The 21,674-nt window shown below is 43.9% G+C and overlaps 2 protein-coding genes across 2 annotated transcripts in view; both read right to left on the reverse strand.

Annotated features, from left to right (window-relative positions):
* Nucleotides 1–5,095: 5,095 nt before the first annotated feature.
* Nucleotides 5,096–21,674, reverse strand: part of dot1l (DOT1-like histone H3K79 methyltransferase) — a 42,734-nt gene continuing 26,155 nt past the window's right edge. Inside the window, exons 19-28 of the mRNA XM_080429786.1 lie at nt 18,018–18,143; nt 16,974–17,422; nt 15,846–15,948; nt 15,458–15,607; nt 15,008–15,050; nt 14,103–14,734; nt 12,018–12,223; nt 11,814–11,878; nt 10,988–11,650; nt 5,096–8,022 (exon numbers count right to left, since the gene is read on the reverse strand). Coding sequence (XP_080285912.1) covers nt 8,015–8,022; nt 10,988–11,650; nt 11,814–11,878; nt 12,018–12,223; nt 14,103–14,734; nt 15,008–15,050; nt 15,458–15,607; nt 15,846–15,948; nt 16,974–17,422; nt 18,018–18,143 — 2,445 coding nt within the window. The 3' untranslated portion in view covers nt 5,096–8,014. The remainder of the gene's footprint in view (nt 8,023–10,987; nt 11,651–11,813; nt 11,879–12,017; nt 12,224–14,102; nt 14,735–15,007; nt 15,051–15,457; nt 15,608–15,845; nt 15,949–16,973; nt 17,423–18,017; nt 18,144–21,674) is intronic.
* Nucleotides 9,468–10,980, reverse strand: LOC308086291 (uncharacterized protein; the record flags this gene model as incomplete). Its single annotated transcript, XM_080429787.1, has 1 exon — nt 9,468–10,980. Exon 1 carries the CDS (start codon nt 10,218–10,220, stop codon nt 9,468–9,470), a length of 753 nt encoding a protein of 250 aa, XP_080285913.1. The 5' UTR covers nt 10,221–10,980.

The raw sequence follows: 21,674 nt of genomic DNA on the forward strand, positions 1-21,674 counted from the left end.
TTCTCCTGCTGTCTGTATTTCTGTTTAGTCTGTCTGGCTGATTAGTTCAGTTGTATTGAATGGGTCAAGCGGTGAGGATTGGATTTTATAGGGAACTCTCGCCACCGCTTCTCACCACATCAAGAGAATAGGCTTGCCAAAATATCGTGGTGTCCTTGAACTGCCAGAGCGTGATGCTAACGTTGGAACAGCATATGCTCTCAGTCTTCTTGGGGTGAAACTGTCTGTGAGATAGCAAGAGGGATGCAGGAAAACAATACCTGTTTTTGTTACTTTTTTGGACACCCACCTCACCAGTAGGCTGACTAATGGTGTAAGAAGGCGTCTACTAAAAGGGAGGATTCTTGAAGATGACAGATTCCCTGGACATATTTTTATATTCTCATAAAACCTCTCATTGTCGTCTCATTAAGCAATTCTGGAAGATGACAGATTGGACATATTTTTGGGTTCTCATAAAGATAAACCTCCCACTGTCTCCTGTAAAAAATTAAGTCATTATACTCCCAGTGTTGAGGACCAGGCTTCAGACGTGTCAGCGTCTACTGCTAACAAGGATTTCCAGTTTAACTGGGGGGGGGGGGGGTTTCTGTGAAAATAGCCGCTCTACAAGCTTCACAGAATACAGAATCAGCTTTATTGTCACATCACAGGTTTACAGAAGTAAAAAAGTGGGTGAAATTCGTTTTCGTGCATAGTTCCCATTGTATTGTTATTTGTTTCCATAGAAAAAAAGAAAGGGAATAAGAGGGGGAGAGGCAAGGGGGGAAAGGAGATCAAACAAGAGAGAAAAAATAAGAAAAAAAAAGTTATCTACATATTTACACATGGTACCTGAGATAAGATATAAAGGTGCGTTAGCATAGCAGCAGATGTATACTGTGCATGACAAGGCGTTGTGGAGCTTGTAGATTGGCTATTTTCGAGGAAGAGATTTAGTTGTAGAGGGGGAAAAAAGGAGCAGACCTAATATAGAGCCCTGTGGGACCCTGGTCAACTAAGTATAGAGTTTAAGTGGTCAAACTCATAACACACTGTACATGTGTGTGTGTGTGTGTGTGTGTGTGTGTGTGTGTGTGTGTGTGTGTGTGTGTGTGTGTGTGTGTGTGTGTGTGTGTGGATGGACGGATTATGGACCAGGCCAATGAGGCCAGTGCCCAGGGCAGGGGCTCTTATCTACCAGGGGGCCCTGGTAGATAATTGACACAAATGTATATACATGTAGGTTAACGACCAGATATGTGGGGCCCCTCAGCCTATAGACTACAAGTCGTACATAGGTAGCCGTCTGACTAACAGGGCTGAGAAGTATTTTTAACATATCGTTTTTTACATGCAAATATCATGTACATACATGTAGGTTATATAGGTAAATCCTGTATGATGAAATGTCTACAGGTGCTTCCTCGAGTATGGGTGTTTGCATGCCGACCTGACTGAGTAGTGCTTGTCAGGGGACTCTGTGCTGCATGTGCTGCATGCAAAAATATACACCCATCCTCCCAAATTCACTTTCAGGGTATCTGCAGGTATTAGCAAACTCAATTCAATACATTTGAATTGAGACATTATTTTTAAGACTTTGATGCAAACTGAATGGAGAAGAAAAAAATGTCTTAAGGAGAAACTCCAAAGAGCGAATGTTCCTGCATTCCTACACACACACACACACACACACACACACACACACGTGCGTGCACGCACAGCACACAGCACACAGCACACGCACATAGCACACGCACATATACAAACAGTACTGTAAACAGTATATCATATATACATGTATAATTTACATTTATTTATGACTCATTGAATTGATTTATACAGTAGTAGGTTATGTACATATATGTGGAACTTCTGTTTAAAATGGTACAATGATATAACAAGGTTGTAGCTCTGTCTGAGTGGTAACATTGGGGGTGGGTGATGTAGCCTGTTTGTATCGTCTCCTTGCTCTGTTAATTCAAAAAGACCTGTACCCATAAAAATACTTTGAGCAAAAAAAACATGTTATAGATCTACCTATGGCATCAGGATTTAACAAAGTATATACTTTTTTTTTTATAAAACTGAATACTTTTTAATGCAGACACCATGAATATGAAAGTTCCACTTTATCAATGGCGTCCTACTAAACTTTTATACAGCCATGGTTTAAATTGGGAAATCTCACAGCTGCAGCCTTGTTTTTCAGACAACCAAGGCTAAGCTCCTCAATGGCAGAGGGTGCCAAGAGATAAAGTCAAGGTTCTTCAGAACCTTGACTCAGAGTTCCTCAGAATCACAGATCCGTGAAGAATTACAAGAATGGTTGTCAGTTGCCTAATCAACGAGTTTAAATGTCATCCTGATACATTACGACAAGTGTTTTCTGTAGTGATATGTGACTTCTGTGTTACTGAGCAAATAGGAGCCTGTATTCAAGATGTTTCAGCTATGTTTGGTTGTTTGGACTATATTTGGACAACCCCTGGAGTGGACATTAGGCCATTGTGGCTGCTAGCCTTGTCTGACTCTGAAAGACCAACATTCCCTCCAACAGAAGGTAATAATCGGAGAACACATCAGGGCCATTTATGGATTAGACTTTAGAGCAGGGGTTTTCAACAGGTGGTCCGTGGACCACTTGTGGTCCCTGAAGGTATTGCATGTGGTCCCTGACCATGTTGCAATATGTTTTTTTCTTCTTGTTCCATGGAACAAGCCTATAATCGATCTGGTGGTCAGTTTCTGGGAAGTCGGAGGTAAAGAAATTCCACAGAAAAGGGAGTTCTCAAGAAGGGGAAGTGTACCGGATTGCCTGATGGAGTCATCATTATTAGGAAATGTGGCCATATAATTGCATGTGTCTGTGTAGTCCATGGACCACTGGTTGAGAAACAGTGGGATGTATCATGGAATGCATGCATACAGTAGCAAGTGTTAGCAAAGCACTAATCTTAGCTCTAATCTCACCCAACACAACAGTGGTCCCCAGGTTGATTCTTAATCAGGGTGGTGGTCCCTGGTTCACAATCAGTTGAAAACCCCTGCTTTAGAGCAATGATGCTCCAATCTGGACAAGTTTGAAAATGTGCTACTTGGTGGGCCACATTTTTCTCAGGTCAACATTCATAACGGAAAGAAAAGACGTCTCACAAATGTTATATGAAACTGTTTTTTAATTAATTAAAAAGCAGAAAAAACCCATCTCAATTCATTTATCACTATAACATCTTAAGATAAAAGCACCAACACCAAACAGCAAGAATTTTTCCATGAAAATCCAGGGCCTTTTGGAAAGTAGGTTTGCTGTTATTGCACCTCAAACCTGCCCAGGCTTTAACTGATCAGAGATCGCTATACTGTACATAGATCACATTTGTCTTCCATTGACAGTCACCCCCACTGAAGGGGATCACAACAAAAGGACATTTAACGTCCTTTTCAGAGGGACCGGGACCCAGACGGAGGCATTTGAGAGAGGAAGATGATTCTGCATGTTGTAACCACTCCACAGATTCCCCAGCAGGCTGACATATAAAGCTTTATAAAGCAAGATTTAGATGCCTGGAGAGGCCGCATGTACAGCGTATGACAGTGAGAAATGGTGCAAGGAGACATGGAAACATCACTAAGGCAATTAGTTAACTCAAAGCACAAAAGGAGTTTTTGAGGCTACCTTAAAATAGATTACGTGGCTGACCTGGTCCTGAGCTAGGTAAGCGAAGAGAAGAGGGACTTTTACCATGCCACTTGATGATAGATACGTTTGTGACATGCAGTAGCTAAAAGAGTGTTAAATCATTTTAACACTGAAGTTCCTGAGTAAGACCTTTGGCAGGATTCAGAGTAAACCGCCTTGACTGCAAAACTCACACCTCGCATACCATGATGATGGTGCATTTTGGAGCAAGTGCAATAAGGACTTATCATACAATTCATGCTTTATGCCAAATAAATTGAATATCGGTACCTCATCGCTCTGACTGACTCCAAGTGGCTTCAATGAAACAATCAAGTTATAACATGCAGTGGTGGAAAAAGTACTCAAATTCTTTACCTAAGTAAAAGTACCAATACTGTAATATAAAAATACTCTGTTACAAGTAAAAGTCCAGAATTAAAAATGTACTTGAGTAAAAGTACAAAAGTATTGGCATCAAAATGTACTTAAAGTACCAAAAGTAAAAGTACTAAATATTTGAAAATAGCCCATCTACAAGCTCACAAGATGCAACGCGTTGTGAGCTTGTAGATCTGCTATTTTCAAATAGCCTAGGTTTAAAGTGGTTAATGTAGGTTTCATTATATCATAATTTATATCTGAAAAGTAATTAAAGTTTTCAAGTAAATGTAGTGGAGTAAAAGTACAATATTTGCCTCTGAGATGTAGTGGAGTAGAAGTAAAAGTATTGGAAATTGGAAATACTCAAGTAAAGTACAAATACCTCAAAATTGTACTTAAGTAACAGTACTTAAGTAAATATACTTAGTTACTTTACACCACTGATAACATGTAACACTGGTATCAATATTCACTGTTGCCAAACCCCAATTCTCACAGGTACATAACGTCATGCTGCCCCTCCAGTTTGTTAGGAAGTTCGATCGATTTGACAGGCCATCGGAAAAACCACGAGCCAGCTTGTGTTTAAGATTATGAAACCTTGCCTCTCTTCAGAACAAGATGAGAGGAAGCATATTTAATCAATACATGTAGCTGCATTTATCCTTGTTTTAAGTGAAGGAGAGCACTGTACTGTCTGACTAGTAGTATTAAAACTTGATCGGAATCTAAGTCACCATTGAAACTGCAATTGTATCAAACAGCAAGAGTAAGAAAATCAAAACGGTGTTAACAATAACAATTACAAAAGACCCCATCAGTGCTGGTAACAAAAAGGACTATTGCCTCTCTGGTTAATTTCTAAAATGAGTAAATTAACTTTCTTCACTTAAAGAGAGAAAACAAAGCTGTAGATGAATAACACATGGTGTTTGCAGAGCTATTAGAGTGTACACGACAGCAATGTGACTATAAAGCTTTAATTAGTCTCATTTGAGACACGCGCACACAGTCATACGAAACAAACGCAGACAAAACAAGCTGATGTGGAATCCGGCTACTTAAGTTCTGTAATGACAATCTCAAAAGTGACAACGGGATAGAAGCTTAGCTGAGGTAATCAACCCCAATCAAGCAATGCTCACTAAACGGCAAATTTCTGAGTGTTAATTTAGTGTGTAAGCCTCAATTAACACTCAGTAGTTTACCGTGTAGTATTCAAACTAAAACTACCGGTTAAACATGGTCAGAACATTTGCTGTTATGTTTATACAATATGCTCATAGAAGGTAGGGTGATTCAATAGAACATATCCAATGAAAGGCAGTGTATACGACATGTTGGATTGTGTTATTGCATGCACCAAGACAAATTAGTCTGTAAAACATATAAACTCCTGAAATTTGGGGGAGGGGGAAGCACCATTTTTTCCTGCTGTTTGAGGTGGTAGAGAAATCTAAACACTAAAAACATCCGATAGATGTTTTTTTTGTTGTAAATACATATGTTCCGAGTTCATTTCCCCGTGAAGTGTGTTTTCACAAGTATACAGGCTTATTTGTATGGACACTAGACTAAACAATCTCCCCACCCCCTTCTCCACGGCTTCAAGCCCATCCTGTCTAACAGGTTGGGTGCAAGGGTCACAATGCGAGCACCAAAACATGACCCCTGCAGCCCCTAAAAGAAAAAAATAACACAATCTAGATGTTTCCAATTCACATATACTGTATATCATATATATATATATATATACACACCCTTTTCTTATTTTAAAAACGTAAGTCATACAATGGAAAAAAAACACAAAAAAACCAAATATGTACAATAACAGTGTGTCGTGTTCTTAAAAAACAAATCCCGTACTAGTAGCATGGTTTTCAGAGCTGAAGGTGCATGGCTGCACGTTTTAAACAACTGTGAGAGAAATGCACACACATCCACCGAGCGCATTGCATCGACTGCAGGACGCGGCTCTGTTCAAACATGTGGTGTCTACAGTTGTACACAAACAGGCAAGAGCATCTTAAATATGAGTAATTGCCAGAAAACAAAATGGCATTAAAACTTGTCCCTGTGTACAAGCAGCACCATATATTCCATTTGGGTTTCATGATTATTTTTATGTAATCAATATAGAATAAATAAGTTCAGGCACAGTCCCGAGTCAGACGGATTGTAGCACCATTGTTTTTCAGACTGTGAGTCAAGTACACACACTATTGCATTCTACACTGTCAACACATTTAAGGATTCAAAATTAAAAGGAAAGAAATACCAAAGACAAAAAAAAGGAGACAGCATAAATATAATAATCTAAAATTATACACAATTATACACTCAGACAATTCACAGTACAAACATTGTATACAAAAATGATTTACAAAATAAAAAAAGCAAACCATAAAAGGTATGACAACAGTCCAGTAGTTTGCTGTGGTTCTTATTTTTGTATTCCCAGTGTGATGATATGCATGTATGTGTGCGCAGGTGTTCATGTGAGTATGTGCATGTGTTGCACACAAGTCTGCGTACAATATTTAAGTCCAATATTTTAATTAATTTAGTTTTCCAAAACAGCAGGGATTAAAAGCAAACAAAAACAAATGAGCTCAGCTTAAGAATGGTTTGAACCTTCTGCATGTTTAAGAATGTTAGGACACTCTGCAGCAGTCCAATGTCGTAGTGAGAACTATGACTCAGTTGCCAGGCAGCCAATCGTCTACACCTGTAGTCTGCTCAACGAAAGCTTTGTTATGGAGCCGAGACAACCATACTCGACTCATATCGTTCACTATCGCACTTGGATAGCAATATCTATTTACTGTGGGTGGTGCTGGTTCATGCAAACAGTATGCCACATAGAACATTATCTTATCTAATGAATTGCATTGGGTCTTTCTATTGGGTTAACTGAAAGGACAAACATTCGGCTTGCCATACTGCCACTTGCCCTAAAAATCCTTGGCTGTCAGCTCTGCTCATAAATTCACCATTATTTAGTTTTATTGTAAATTAATTAACAGCAACTCTCTGAGAGGAAACGTGAAAAGCCAAATTGTATTCAAGTTCATTTAAACAATTAATCTATCTTTGATTAGGGGGCAATAGGGCAATGCTATTTAATTTGGCCTTCAGTTGAATTAGTAACAAGAGTTTAAAAGGCGGTCAATAACCCAGACAGGATCGGTCATCCTGTCCTGTTTAGCTACGCATTTTACGCTATCCAACAACAGACTATCCAGTGAAAAGTTACACTACGACATTACGTTACTGATCTTGTTTGGTATCCAAATGCTCTTTTAATTCCACTGAATGGTGAGAGCACAAACAAGAGGGTGCGTGAACATGCAGAGGCGAATGGCTGCATGACATCCAAACAGAGTTCAGTGGACTGGTCTTTGCGCATGTGCAGGTACGTATGGGCATGTGTGGAGACATTTTAAATAAACAGCACTTGGTGCACCAGTGCAGCTCAAATAGGTGGACCGTCTGTGCTTATATATTAAATTACAACACTCAACACAATTTTATTTTATTTTTTAAAGCACTTGATGCTATAATGGCCACTGGTACAAAATTAAATTATGAATTGGCATCATATAAAGCACCACAATGTCAAGCCAAGAAGCTTGATAACAGTTCATGACAGGTATGACAGCGGCAGGTAAGATACTCTGTCTGCTGTGCCCAGGCCTCTGCGTTCAGTGACTATTATAGCTTTATGCCTTTCACTTCACACGTAAGCATGACCGACACCTATGAATTCTGCTCAGGGGTACCATAGTGGTATGGTATGACGTATGTGTGCGTGTGTGTGTGTGTTAAGAGAGTGATCCCAGTACAGAAGCCAGTCTTGGACATGGTTGGGTTGTGCAGGCGTTTTGAAGCACCAGTCAGTGAGTAGAGCGACTTGGTCCACACCTGGCCACTTGCATAGGTTATATTACATTGAGGTAGATCTCATCAGTTACCTGCGAACAGATGGAGGAAAAAAAACATCATGAGCACCACAGTCAGAAAAAAAGAGATTGAGTGGGGTTTAGCATTTCTTTCTGTCAAGTCAAGTCTAAAAGAAAAGCCAAATCCGCCTAGATGCATTGCAACGTGTTGAAAACCTTTTTAAAAAAAAATTGAAATCTTTTATGAACACATGTCTGAGCCTGTGTGTGCGTCTGTCACACACAGTGAGACAGCGTAATGGAGGGAGAAAGATTAAGGATGATCTGAATAAAATAATAGTGTGTCATTATATGTACTTTGTTTCTCATAGAAACACTGTATTTACATCAGGAACAAGTGAGAATGGATGTTTAATAATAATTATAAAAATCACCACTCTCACTTGTCCCACCCATTACCCTGTCTCTCATCTACCAGGCATTCAAAGGGAACATTGCAGCACTGAAGGCATCATTCCAAGCCTTGATTCCCCAGTTAATAGTGTACAAATTAGGAGAATGTTGCCCAGGACACAATTTATGAGGTGGTGAGAAACTTAAAATGTTGTCAAAATGTTGATTGAGTATCTTTGTAATGAAATAAATACATTTCACATACATTGCAATTCATGGTTTGTTGTGTTCTTAATCCGTACTTAGACGTGCAATTCATAATGCATAGCCTATTTGTAAGTTTAGGTCCTGAGGAGACAGTGACCCAAAATGTCCTGAACTGAAAAATGTTGGGAACCACAAACTTCTGGACTAGACGGTTCAAAATAGCGTAACCCATTAAAACCTGGAACGCATGTGTGTCACTTTTTGATTTGAGCTAAAAAGCATTATTTTACACTTTGGCTATTCAAAAATAGCAGATCTACAAGCTCATAGCGCCGCGCTACGAGCTTGTAGATTTGCTATTTAAAAAAAAAATATGAAAATTTGTGCAAATCTTTGAATATATATATTCTTTTAAAGCGAACATTTTAACTCAAATCTTTGCTTCTGGGGGTCCCTGGAACAACATATTTTGAGATGGGGGTCGGCGGCCAAATACATATCATTTTGGGGGTCCTTGACATGAAAAAGTTTGAGAACCACTGATATAGAAACACGTTTTTCAGAATACTGTTGGGATTTAGAAGACATTTGTAGAATCGGCTTCAGGTCTTAATGGGTTAAAAAGCTTAAACCCCCTCAAAGCAGTGCTAGCACTCACACATGTGGACAAAACTCAAAAAAAGAGTTTACACTGTGATGCGCAGCCACAGTCCAAGTATATTGACTTACCTTGTTCAAACAGGAACAACAGCTTTGGAAGCACAGGGCGAAAAACAGGTATCCTGTCTCTCTCACTCCCTACCCGTCTCTTGTTAAATCTCTCTCCTCCCATCCCCCCCTTTCATTGCCTTTCGCCTTGCACCCTTCTCCATCTCCAACACCCCCCACACCACCCAGCCCACCTCCACCCACGAGTCCTATCTTGGTCGGGGGCCAGGGAGCTGGGTGGTGGTGCAAGCATGCAAGCCCTGAGTCCTCCACAGGCTCGCCCCGCCGCCTCCTCCGGAGCTGCTGGCCGGCGGCATTGGGGGAGGGGGGGGCAGGCGAGGGGAGTAGTGCACCGCGAGGGGACGAGAGGAGGAGGAGCTGGACAAAGAGGAGGACGAGGACGACAGGGAGGCAGTAGCAGCAGCAGCGGCAGCAGACATAGAAGCAGAGGAGACAGACGAGGAAGAGGAGGAGGAGGAGATGGAAAGAGCGCGGGAGGACTGCGCCCTCTGGTGGTGGAGGGAGGCATGATGGGACAGACGCGAGGAGAGGAGGGAGTCTGGACGCGAGGAAGGTAGAGGCGGGGCCTCGGAGTGCGTGGCGGGCTGCGCTAAGGAGGAGGAGGGGACGCTGTGTAAGGGAGGCGGGGCGGGCAAGGAGAGCGTGGGAGGAGAAGGGCTGTGCAGGACCGTGTGGGTACGGCCGTGCTGGGCGTGGGACAGGGAGAGCGCGAGGAGGGGGGACGAGGAGGACACGGAGACCAAGCGCATGGAGGAGGCTGACTGGGAGGTGGCGTGCTGCTGGGTTGGGGAGGAGGTGGAGGGAGAGGAGGAGAGGCTGAGCAGCGCGCCGAGACCTCCGGAGGCGGGCAGCCCCGCCCCAAACTGATGATGAGAGGACACTGAGGGGACCACGTGGTGAAATATACCTGAAAACAAATCACACAGCAGAGATGGAAGCATGTGGGGGTGGATAGAGGGGGGTAGAGAGAGAGAGAGACAGAGAGAGAATGTGACAGAGAGAGAGTAAGAGGGACGGGGAGAAAGACAGAGGCAGGAACTGAGCCAGGTTGTGCATAGCGGGCAAGCCAAGTCTCAAGACAAGCACACCAAAAGCAGGCAAAGCCATTCCACTGTGACGCTAGCAAGGTCTGTTTAGTAGAGCTTTACATATAGACCGAGACATTTCTTAAGACATTTTTTGGACTGGACCATTTTGCCCGGGACATCACAGTGAAATGTCTCTGTGACATATATAACCTCCAACTGATACACCCACAGAAAATAATCAATTCAAGTGCCTCCTGCATAAAATAGTATTCAGAATACTGCATGTGTTTTTCGTAAATCAATTAAGCAATTATAATGAACAAGACAACTTCGACTGCGACTGTGTCATTTCTGGATTCTTTCCCATATTTGTGGCAAGCATTTATTCTATGTGACATTTTCCAGGGGTGTTTCCAACTTTAGCTCTCAGGCAGCCAGTCACGGTCAAAGCAAAGCAGCGAGAGGTCAAGGTCAGTCAGTTAAGTCAAGCCGTCGGTCAGGTAGACAAGCAGAATGCAGACCGGGTTGGTGGTGCATTGGACTTCCACTTACCTGAGTCGAAAAGCGAGCCAGTTCCCAATACCCCTCACTCACTAACCACTCTAACTACTGAAACCCCCTGAAACTCTACCGTTAACATTTGAGAGACAACCATCAATTCATCATCAAGTGATTCTTACCTCCAGCTGCTCCCCCTGCCAGCCCAGCACTGGAAAAGCTCCCCAGGGCAGAGTGTCCATTGACCATCCGTGAGGTCCCACTCACCGTGGGTGTACCCGCCTGGGCCCCAAACAGGGACTGTAAGACGGAGGCCCCTCCAAGAGGAAACTGAGCCCCCAGGTACTGTCCCACAGTAGCCCCCGTGGCCGAGGACACTGCTACAGGACTACCCCCAACCTTCCCACTCAGGATGCCCCCTCCACTGCTGACAGCGGCGGAGATGAAGAGGTTCTCGCTGGCCGGGCTCTCCCGAGTGCCTTTCTGTTTCTGTAGAGCCTGCCGCTGGTCTGGCCCGCTGGTTCCCTGGCCCCCCCCGCCTCCCCGTACCCCCATCTCCTGGCTGAGGAAGGGGTTGGTGGTGGTGACATAGACGGTGTTGTCCGCTTCGGTGCCTCTCTTGGCCTGCTGATGCTGCTGCTTGTGGTCAGAGTCTGAGTCGGTGCTCCGGCCAGACCCCCCCCCCATGCCAAAGGGGGAGCCCCCCTGTCTCATGTCGGAGTTGGGCTGCTTTAGGTCAGAGATGGGTGAAAAGGTAGACTTCCACTTGCTGTTCGACGATAAAGAGGACGAAGAGGAGGTCTCGCTGCCGGTGCTGTTACCGCTGCTGGTACCTGATTTACGACCTGGTGACAAAAGGGGGGGGGGGGGGGGGAGGGAGCGGGGGTTGCGAGAGAGAGAGAGAGAGAGAGAGAGAGAAAGTTGTCACATACTGTAGCAGACACTGCGCTCGAATTGTAAAATATTAATGAATTTATAAAATTGCCAGGCATCACTTTAGTTTCTCACCATCTCCCATTCTCCCAGGTCCGTCTCTGCTCTCCAAAGATATAGTGGCAATTTTTCTTTCAATTCTAAGGGAAACCCCACAAACCCACGGTTATTAGCAACAAACAATCATACAACTAATAAACTGTGAAATAACAATATAGCAGAACCACAGGGCAAAATACAAATGGTCGAACATCCTATCTGGGAGGCGCATGTATTTACCGTGAGCTGGAGCTGTCCGCAGGATACCCCGAGTCCTCATCGTCTGAGCTAGGAGCCGAGGAGTAACGTCCACCACCATTGAGCTCCAGGGGGCGCTCTCTCTTCAGGACCGGAGGCTGATCCAAGTCAGGCCCAAAGGGGCTGCGGCTTGACTGCTCCGGGGAGGAGATGGCTGAGATCTCCAGGGGCTGGTTGATGTTGTTCACCTGGCAGGATGAAAAACACACTGTAATCATTAGTGCAGGGCCAATGCCAAGAAGAATCTTTGAGTATTATTACTGACATAAACAGACATAAGAGAATAAAGACAACAACCGTATTCAATGTGTAACTTAGAAGACTTTAATCCAGAAGACACACTCTTGGTTGTTAGATCCAGAGTATTTGTATTACTTAAACTGCAACTTAAAGGACAAGTCTGGACTAAAATAACATATAGCCTTTTTCCCCTACTTATATTGATCCCAAATTACTGGCCATGAGGTCTATTTGCAGAACTGCCCCCGTCGTCCAGTTTCCCCTGCAGCCCCCATAGCATAGAGTGGAGCCCATAAGCATATCGCTACTTAAGCTATTTGTTGCAGTCAAAAGTGATATTTTTTCATGAATCTGTTATTAGTTGTCAGTCATTACACACGCATCCATGCCTTGGTTGTCCCACACGAGCCGCCACAGTCTCGTAAATCATGTTTTGGTATGAGTGTTAGGCACAACTGCCAATCAAAAGATAATAAAGACTCTAACCTGGCACACTCAGACTACGTAGCACAGAGTTTCTCCATGTACCATGCAAAATCTCCCTTCAGCGGTGAGCACCAAGATTCCCAAGTATTGTGAACCATAACCATCGGTATGGAATTGGTATTCCTGATGGGGGTGTGTCAGCAATATTGTGCTGATTTGCAAGTTTTTTGTTTTGTTTTTTTTGTTCAAGGTTTCTTTATTTTATATTTTCACATACAAGTCAATAACAAGAGTCATACAAAAACAGTATGTATGTTACCCCTCCCACCCCCCCAAAGTTCCCGCTCCGAAAGAGCCACAACCCTGGTATCTTATTTTACCATTAACACAAAGGACAATACAAACAAATAAGACACAATTGCAATGAAAAATGGAAACAAGTAAAAAATAAAATAAAAAAAAGTATACACAGTAGAATATATATAAAGAAAGATTTAAAATGAATTAATGAGTTAATCTCCTAGGGTAGTTAATACCCTCACAAAAGCATGTAGTAATCCTGGTCGCTATACCGCCTCCCCCATGACAGCCGGGGCGCCTGATGGAGGGGAAGGGAACTGGTTGGAATAACGTGTTCCTTCCACGCGCTACGTCCTACCGGGGAAACTCCCCCCTGTCAGGTGACAAGAAGGTCAGTTGGCTCTCATGCATTGAAGGAAGCATGAGCTCGGCCCTGGCCTCCCTAGGCTGTGGGGGACTGGTGTAGCGCTGGTGTAGGGCTGGTGTAGCGCCCAGTATCACTTAGGAAATTGGCACCGGGTGAAAAAAATGGGTTACAAAAATCGCGGGCTAAAAATGTTGTAATTAATTTGCAAGTTTGATTAATGACCGCCATATCTAACTTTTTTCCCAGTTGTGTGCCAAACTTCTGAAGCCATCAGCTGCACTGCCAATAAACTACTTTACTTTTTAAACAAGTTATTGATAATTTAATAAAATTACAGTTAGCAACTTTTTAAACGCCCACTTTTCTGAAATAATAACTAATAATAATTTGTGAATCACAACACCTATCTATCTATAAATCGTTGCTGACGAGTGGAAACCTCATATGTCCAAAACTGCTACTTTTCAGGATTCAAATTCAAAAAGGGCAAAGGTAGCAAATCTACAAGCTTGTGGATCTGCTACTTTTGATGCTTTTGTGTGACGCTGTAGTGTGATCAAGTAGGGCATTAATGTATTAACTAAAACTAACTAAAACAGTTAATAATATGGAGATAAGAGGTTTCTGCCCGACAGCAACAAAATGATATCACCATTCACCAATAAAATGAGTAAAAACACTAATAAAACAATGTATCAATTGCCGGTGCAAAATGCCATCAATGAGCAACTTACCATGGAGTTGATGTTGAGTGGTGACCCTGAGGAGTGGCCGTTGGAGCTCAGCCCAGAGAAAGATCTCCTTTTGGGGGATCCACCGGTCCCGAGGTTCCCTGCCGAGCCACGCTTCCTTCTCCCTCGCTTCCGTCCCTCCTGAGAGCTGAGGTTGTGAGAAGAATGCTGCGCTGCGGCCACGTGCGTGGGAGTGTGTGTGTGCTGCGAGACGGGCGAATGATGATGGTGGTGGTGGGGAGGGTGGCTTCCGTGGTTGCTGTGGTGTCCCTGTTTGGTGCTGCTGGTGTGATGGTGGAGCCTCGACGCTCCGGCCGCACCACCCGACGAGGAGGAAGATGAAGACGACGACGAGGAAGAGGAGAAGAAGATGCGCCGTCGGGACTCGCTGTCCTGTGGCTCGGAATCCGATTCGCATCCTTGCCGGTCCTGCCCATCTTCTGGAAGAATCCTTGGGGGTCCGTCCGCGTACTGGAGCACGCCGCCGGTGCCGAGTGGCGGGCTGTGCATGGGCCCTCCCCGGCCCATTGGCCCCGACAGAGGGCCGTTGGTGTGTGGGGGAGGGGAGGAAGAAGCACCGTCGTGGTCATCAGGGTGGGAGCCTCCATTCATCAGCCCATAGCTGGAAGAGTAGCCTAGAGCCAACAAAAAGGCAGTAACTATCACGCAAGGCAGGCAAGTTTTTTTGCACAGCACATTTCAACAAAGCAATTCAATGTGCTTTCCATAAAACATTAAAACATCAAGACATAGAGCAAAATAAATATAAAAGAACATTTGGATAGAATAAAAATAAAACAAAGAGAAACCAGATAAGCAAGAGTTAAATTACATAATGCTACTTGGGCTGTGGCAAATCTCTGAGCATATCCTTGTGTGATGTGAGGTTGTTCTGGGGAAATACTTACCATTGGTCTGACCTGTCTGAGACACAGGACTTGGTGTATTCCTCTGTAATCACAATAAACAAAAAAAGAATTCACAATTTTTCATAAAATTAAAACTTCCCACTCACCGTGGGTGTACCCGCCTGGGCCCCAAACAGGGACTCTAAGACGGAGGCCCCTCCAAGAGGAAACTGAGCCCCCAGGTACTGTCCCACAGTAGCCCCCGTGGCAGAGGACAAAATTCAATTTTACAAAATTAAAAGTAAATACAAAAATCCCCCCAAAAAATGACATGAATTAGAAAAAAACTTTTAAGTAGTGAAAATAGAAGATCTACAAGCGATCCACAATCGATTTTTCACTAGTTTGGGTCCGCCCTCTTTTGGGTCTTGAGCTAAAATGTCTGGGAACCCGTGTTAGAATACAAACTTGGGGTAATTTAGACACAACACTGAGGTGCTGAATACGCACCAGTCTCTCAGCGCGGCTGGGCAGCACCACGCTGGCCAGAGGGATGCTGACTGGTAGCTTACTGGGGTGGACAGTGCTCAGGGGTATGCTGATAGGTAGGCTTGTAATGGTGTTGTCACCCTGGGCAGATGGACTCTTCTCCTTACCACCCTATGGAACAAGAGATGGGATAATAAATGATAATCAATAAAACATTTATAGCGCTTTTCCAAACAATGTTAAAAAGTGCTAAAAGGATGGTGTCAAGAGGCATAGAGAGAGAGAGGGAGAAAGTATGTGTCATTGTCATTTATCGTCATCATAATTCATGGTCAGTCTGCATGTAAAAAAAAAGTGTGTGTAGTTGTACAAGAGTGCACAGGTAAATGTAGAGACGCTCAATATGTACCCGGTCAAAACTCCTAGGAATGGAGTTCTGGACATCGGAGGAGTTTGGAGAGGGACAGTTCTGTTTGGCTCCGAGGGGAGAGGACACACCTCCCACATCCCCCCTAACAAACACAACAACAAAAAACATTTATGCCCGTTTTCTTTTGTTCATTAAAGATATTTCATTACAAGCCGTTAGGGCGTTTTATCTTACGTGCACAATGTGTTCCACTTGACATTTTGTACTTTCCTCCTTCATCATGCAAAATAAACCTAGACTGAATTTAACCACTTAAGCCTCAGCATCCGCATTCTGCGGAAAACTTTTAGCAGAAAATAGCCGATCTGCAAGCTCAGAACGGCTATATTCAGCGAAGATATTTATTGTGGAGCAAAAACAGAAAGACACTAGTATAGAGCCCTGACGGACTCCGGTCAAGGGTACAGGGTTCAAGTGTTTAACCCATTAAGACCTGGAACGCGTCTGTGTCACTTTTTCATTTGAGCTAAAAAGCATTATTTTACACTTTGGCTATTCAAAATTAGCAGATATACAAGCTCATAGCGCGTGCCGCGCTATGAGCTTGTAGATCTGCTATTTTCTTTAAATCGAGAAAATGTGTGCAAATCTTTGAATATATATTGTTTAAAGCGAACATTTTTAACTCAAATCTTTACTTCTGGGGGTCCCTGGCACAAAACATTTTGAGATGGGGGTCGGCGGCCAAACACATATTTTAGGGGGTCCTTGGCATGAAAAGGTTTGAGCACCACTGATATAGAAAAATATGTTTTTTTCAGAATACTGTTGGGATTTAGAAGACATTTGTAGAATCGGCTTCAGGTCTTAACTCATTGAGTGCCCAAATTATTTCTGGCTATTTCTGGCCAGTACGATTTTGATTTTTTTTTTAAAGTGCTTAGGAAGCGAGATACAGCATTTTTCAGTTATAAGTTAAACAAGGAGTGGATGGAGCTGCAAATCTTCAGATAATGATATCTTGGGTTCTTTTTTTGAGTTTTTTTCATTTTTTTTCAAAAACACGTGAAACACGTTTATGGCACGTTAATGGCCCTCAATGAGTGAATGGTTTAAACGAAGACATCTGACCTGCAGTATCCTGCTGGACTCATAGCGCTAACTGACCTGTGCGTGGGGAGCCCCAGACCTCTGAAGGGAACACAGGTAGCAGGGTCCTGGTTAAGGTGCCGCCGCAAGGCGATCTTGGCCGGGGAGAATCGGGTGTAGTCGGGGAGGGCGTGGGCGAAGCCGAGCTGCCTCTGCCGGGCATCGGGGATCACGGAAGCCACGATGATCTCATGGTCCGGGGAGATGGGCAGGTACCGGGAACAAAGGAGTTCTCCCTTGCTGCCGGCCCGGTCGAAACACGCCAAACCGGTGCCGTTGACGGACAGGTCGGGGCCGAGACCGTTGAGTGACGGCGCAGAGGGCAGGCCGAGCTTGGAGGGGTCCGTGTCTATGGAAGGGCGTGGCTCCAGGTTCTTCCTGTAGGGGGAGCCGTCACATGGGCTATACGACTTGAGCTGAAGCAGCTCCTGCTGCCGCTGACTCTTCTCCAGCTCCACGATGCTGATCTATGAAATGGAAACAAGGGGGCGCCGTTAGCCAGCAGAACCAGAGAGTCTACAACACAAAGCTGAGTGATGGCATTTCAATGCCTTTCTCTTTGGCAAAATATTTTTTATGGCGTTTCATGAAATGACCCTGAAACATATAGTTTGTAAATGGTTTAGATTAGACCATTGATCTAAGCTTTAGATTCATTGATTTTTTTTAACTGTTTTTCGCTGTAGCTTTACCGTCACAATGAGGTCATGACCCAAAGCTAGAGACAATGTTTGCCCATGTCAGTTCTTCTTACTGTGAGGATGTCACACGACCAACTTTTAGCTCAAAAAGCACAGCGCTGGTTAAGATGGTTTGGTTCCTATAGATGTTCATGTATACAGCCAGACACAGAGAATACAGCAAGGACAGATGAAAATTACTTAAGAAAGGACATGCAGTGTGTGTGTGTGTGTGTGTGTGTGTGTGTGTGTGTGTGTGTGTGTGTGTGTGTGTGTGTGTGTGTGTGTGTGTGTGTGTGTGTGTGTGTGTGTGTGTGTGTGTGTGTGTGTGTGTGTGTGTGTGTGTATGTATGTGTGTGTGTGTGTGTGGGGTACTATGTACCTGTAGCTCCAGGCAGTGTCTCTGTTTCTCAGAGATCTGTCTACGCAGGGCCTGTTTCTCCTTCAGTAAACTCTCCAGACACAGAGAGCCCCAGTCTAGCTTCAGCTCCTCACATCGAGACTTCAACTGAAGCACGCACACACACACACACACACACACACACACAAAAACACACACACACACACACACACACACACACACACACACACACGCACACGCATGAGCACACAACACCTTTGTTATCCAATTGGCCTCATAGTGTTTATCTACAATCATGTCCAGAAATGAAAAAGCATAGTATAGCTTATCACTGCACTATTATCACATTCAGGGGATTTATCTATAGAAAGGGCTGGCTGCTTTACTGACTGCACTGTTCAGGGAGATGATGAATCATCTGTTCAACAGGTTAGTGCTTAGAACTCCCGTTTCCAATGGCTGGGTTTAAATTGCAACAACTATGTGTTTAAAGGTTTCATGACATTCAGTTTTACCACACATTAAAAGTCTTTGTCATGGTCCTTCAAACGTGTATAAAAAGTTTTAACAAAAAATTCCACTCCAGTGATCCATGGCAGGTGTTTTTCTCTCACATTTCTAAAGCCTTTTCAACTGCAATGAAAAAAGAAATCTTTGCCTGCGGGTGTCGCTGTTGAGGGATTTTGCCTGATCATCGCCTCTGCTCCGCCCCCCCCCCCCCCCCCCCCCCCCCCCCCGCAAAGGAAAGGATAGGGGAGGGGAGGGGCGAGGAGGAGAGTGGGCGGGATTAATGGCCTGTGACTTCACTGCCCAAGGGCCAAGCTCAGATTACTTTTCAGCCTAATTATTCAGAAAACCCCAGACCACAGAAAATCCACTGAATGTTCAAAGTTCAGATTTTTTGGGTGTAATTGAGGTCATAAAACCTCCCAAAAAACATAAAAAATAAAAAAAGTGAAAATGAATGTCATAGAACCTTTAAGTTCTAACACTCTGGGCCCTATCTTCCGCCCGGGGCGCAACAGTGCAGCACAATTATCACGGCTATTTTCTGACCAACGCAGTTGTGATTTTTACACCCAGTGCCTACTTTGTTGTTGTTCAGAGAACAGATTAACTTGCGCTCATCTACCGCCTATGGGCATGTCGGTATTAAGATGAGGTGTGGCCATGGCGCAATGCTATCTTACACACAGCAAGAAGTGTCAAAAAGTGACTGTCCCAACTAGAGGTGACGGTGCAGATTTTTCCCATTTACATTATTGGGTGGGTGGGTTTACAGTGTGCGCACACTGATTGCAAACAAAATCAATACGATTTCAACACAACACTCTCAACAAGTTACATGACTTTTCTCAGAGACATTGAGGTTGACAGATTGGATGGTGTGCCTGAGGCCGCCGGGGGCCCCTGGTGTGAATAACACACTGCCACAAACAGCGCTTGTGGCACGTTTGGTTAAGATTGGAGCAACGGTGTGTCTGTGGCATCCAGGGGGCCCGTGACCCCTGGTGTGCATTTACATACATTTGTAACGTCCACCCACCGTGTTCAAATACCTCTTGTCATGTAAGAATGTCATGAATCCATAGCCTGTCTATGTAATTCATTTTCAATGAGAGGCGGGCGATTATTTGGGACGCGCGGAGAAGTTGAAGGGTGGTGAGGCGAGCGGGTGCGGTCCAGTGAAATTTTCGCGCTCGTGCTCGTTTGTGCACTCGCGTGCGGGCGGCCAGAGCTGGATTGCGGATTCTGACCGCAGCGGAACAGCATTGTAGCATTACAGTTGTCAAGAGAATCATCCGTAGCTCTTTGTTTATTTTGTACACAAAATGCAATGAAAGGCTATCGTAGTTAATTCATCCATGAGAGTTACAGAGCAGAAGTCAGACTAGGATTTCAAACCACTGGCCAGAATGTCTACAATGATTACTTTTTTGGGACATTTTATTTTATTATTCTATTTTCAACGCTTAAACGACAGGCAGGTGCATTTCATTATGTAGCCTGACAGCCTAACATGTTAGAGAATAGTATATTTGGATTTTAACTGAAAGTATTTGAAAATAAATGAATAAAGAAATTATAACAGCTTTGCCTTACACAAGCCGATCAATTACATTAAAATCACACATTTGGGGCGCCCGCTGGCCTAGCGGTCCAGGCTCATATCACATATGCTGGTAATCCAGCTTGACAGCATGTCGCGGGTTCGACTCCCGATCCCGACGACCTTTGCTGTCCCCCTCCCCCCCCCCCCATCTCTCTCACCATTTCCTGTCAGCCCACTATCCTATCAATAAAGGCAGAAAAAGCCCCAAAAATATATACACATTTGGTGTGCATGACTGCATACATACTAATATCTGTAAAGAACAGGCAACCCATAATAGGCTTCATTTCATGGAACTGAGCAGCTGCTGACTTGAAATCAAATGTCTCTTAGTTTTAGCACAACTTAAGATACACATGGGTCGTGTACTCTCCGGTCCGGTAATGGAACGACAATCTCCGCTCTGCTGGCACACTTGACACAGGAATGAAACACCGTTGCCACATTGGGATAAATGTAAGGAAATTCTCAAATCAAAACTTCACAGGCTGTTTGAAATCTTAATCTTCCATAGCCCCGGAGAGCTGTCATTGGAATATATTATTGCAGAGTACAAATCATTTTTTTAATTATACTGGCCTGAAACAATTACGTTTTACGGCCTTTGACACAAAAGAAGCGACAATTGCTGGCCTAATGCGACCTCTGTTACAGAGCAGCATGCCTACATGTTAAATGACATGCCTGAATACGTTGAGGCCCACAGTGCAGTTGTGTGGCCATTCACCATTATGGCACTTATGGCAATGTTTTTTGGGTACTTATGCCAGAACTCAGGTTCTTTAGCAGAAGACCAATATCCTATTTTATCAAAGGTATGGTCAAAGTTTTACCTCGTATAGTAGTTTCCTAAAACAATAAAAAGTAATATTTCTCAAATGTTTAGCTGGATGGTAAAAACAGACACCCACAAAAACAGTACTTTTGATAGCTTGTCGCAAATAAATCTAGGTCTCTCCGGTTTTGGCATTTTCATTTATTAGCAGCTTAGATTATCAGTCATGACAGCTTCCAGCATAATGTAACGTTACGTATGATTATTACGAATACCAACAATATGCTTTGGTTTAATAGACACCATTCTGTTATGGGAGGGGCATCCGGGTGGCACAGGGATATGGTTCCGGCCCACCACCGTAGAAAGAAACTGGGGTTCGATTCCTCCACGGTGCCTCCGGCTTGGCCGGGCGTTCCAACGAACACAATTGGCCGCGTTTGCGGGTGGGATGCCGGGTGGGGCGGGCAATTTTTTGTCACTGCATTAGCAACTCCTACAGGTTGGTCAGGTTGGGAAGAATAGCCTGTTCCTCTGCATGCTTTACGTCCTCCCGGTGAAACTCCTCACTAGCGGGAGACAAGTGACTGCCGGCGACGTCATGTGGGAGGAGACAGGCGTCTCTTTTTTGGGGGAATTGGGAATTCGCATAATGACTGGATTGGGAGAAAAATGGAAAAATATAATGAAAAAAAGAACGACCAAAACTACATTATGACATGGGTACACGTAGGTCTACATAAATCTTTTTAGCTAATAATGACAGGTTTTCAAGAGAACAACCTGCTCT

Source organism: Gymnoscopelus braueri (assembly GCF_963280865.1).
Source record: "Gymnoscopelus braueri genome assembly, chromosome: 6".
NCBI classification, from domain to species: domain Eukaryota; kingdom Metazoa; phylum Chordata; class Actinopteri; order Myctophiformes; family Myctophidae; genus Gymnoscopelus; species Gymnoscopelus braueri.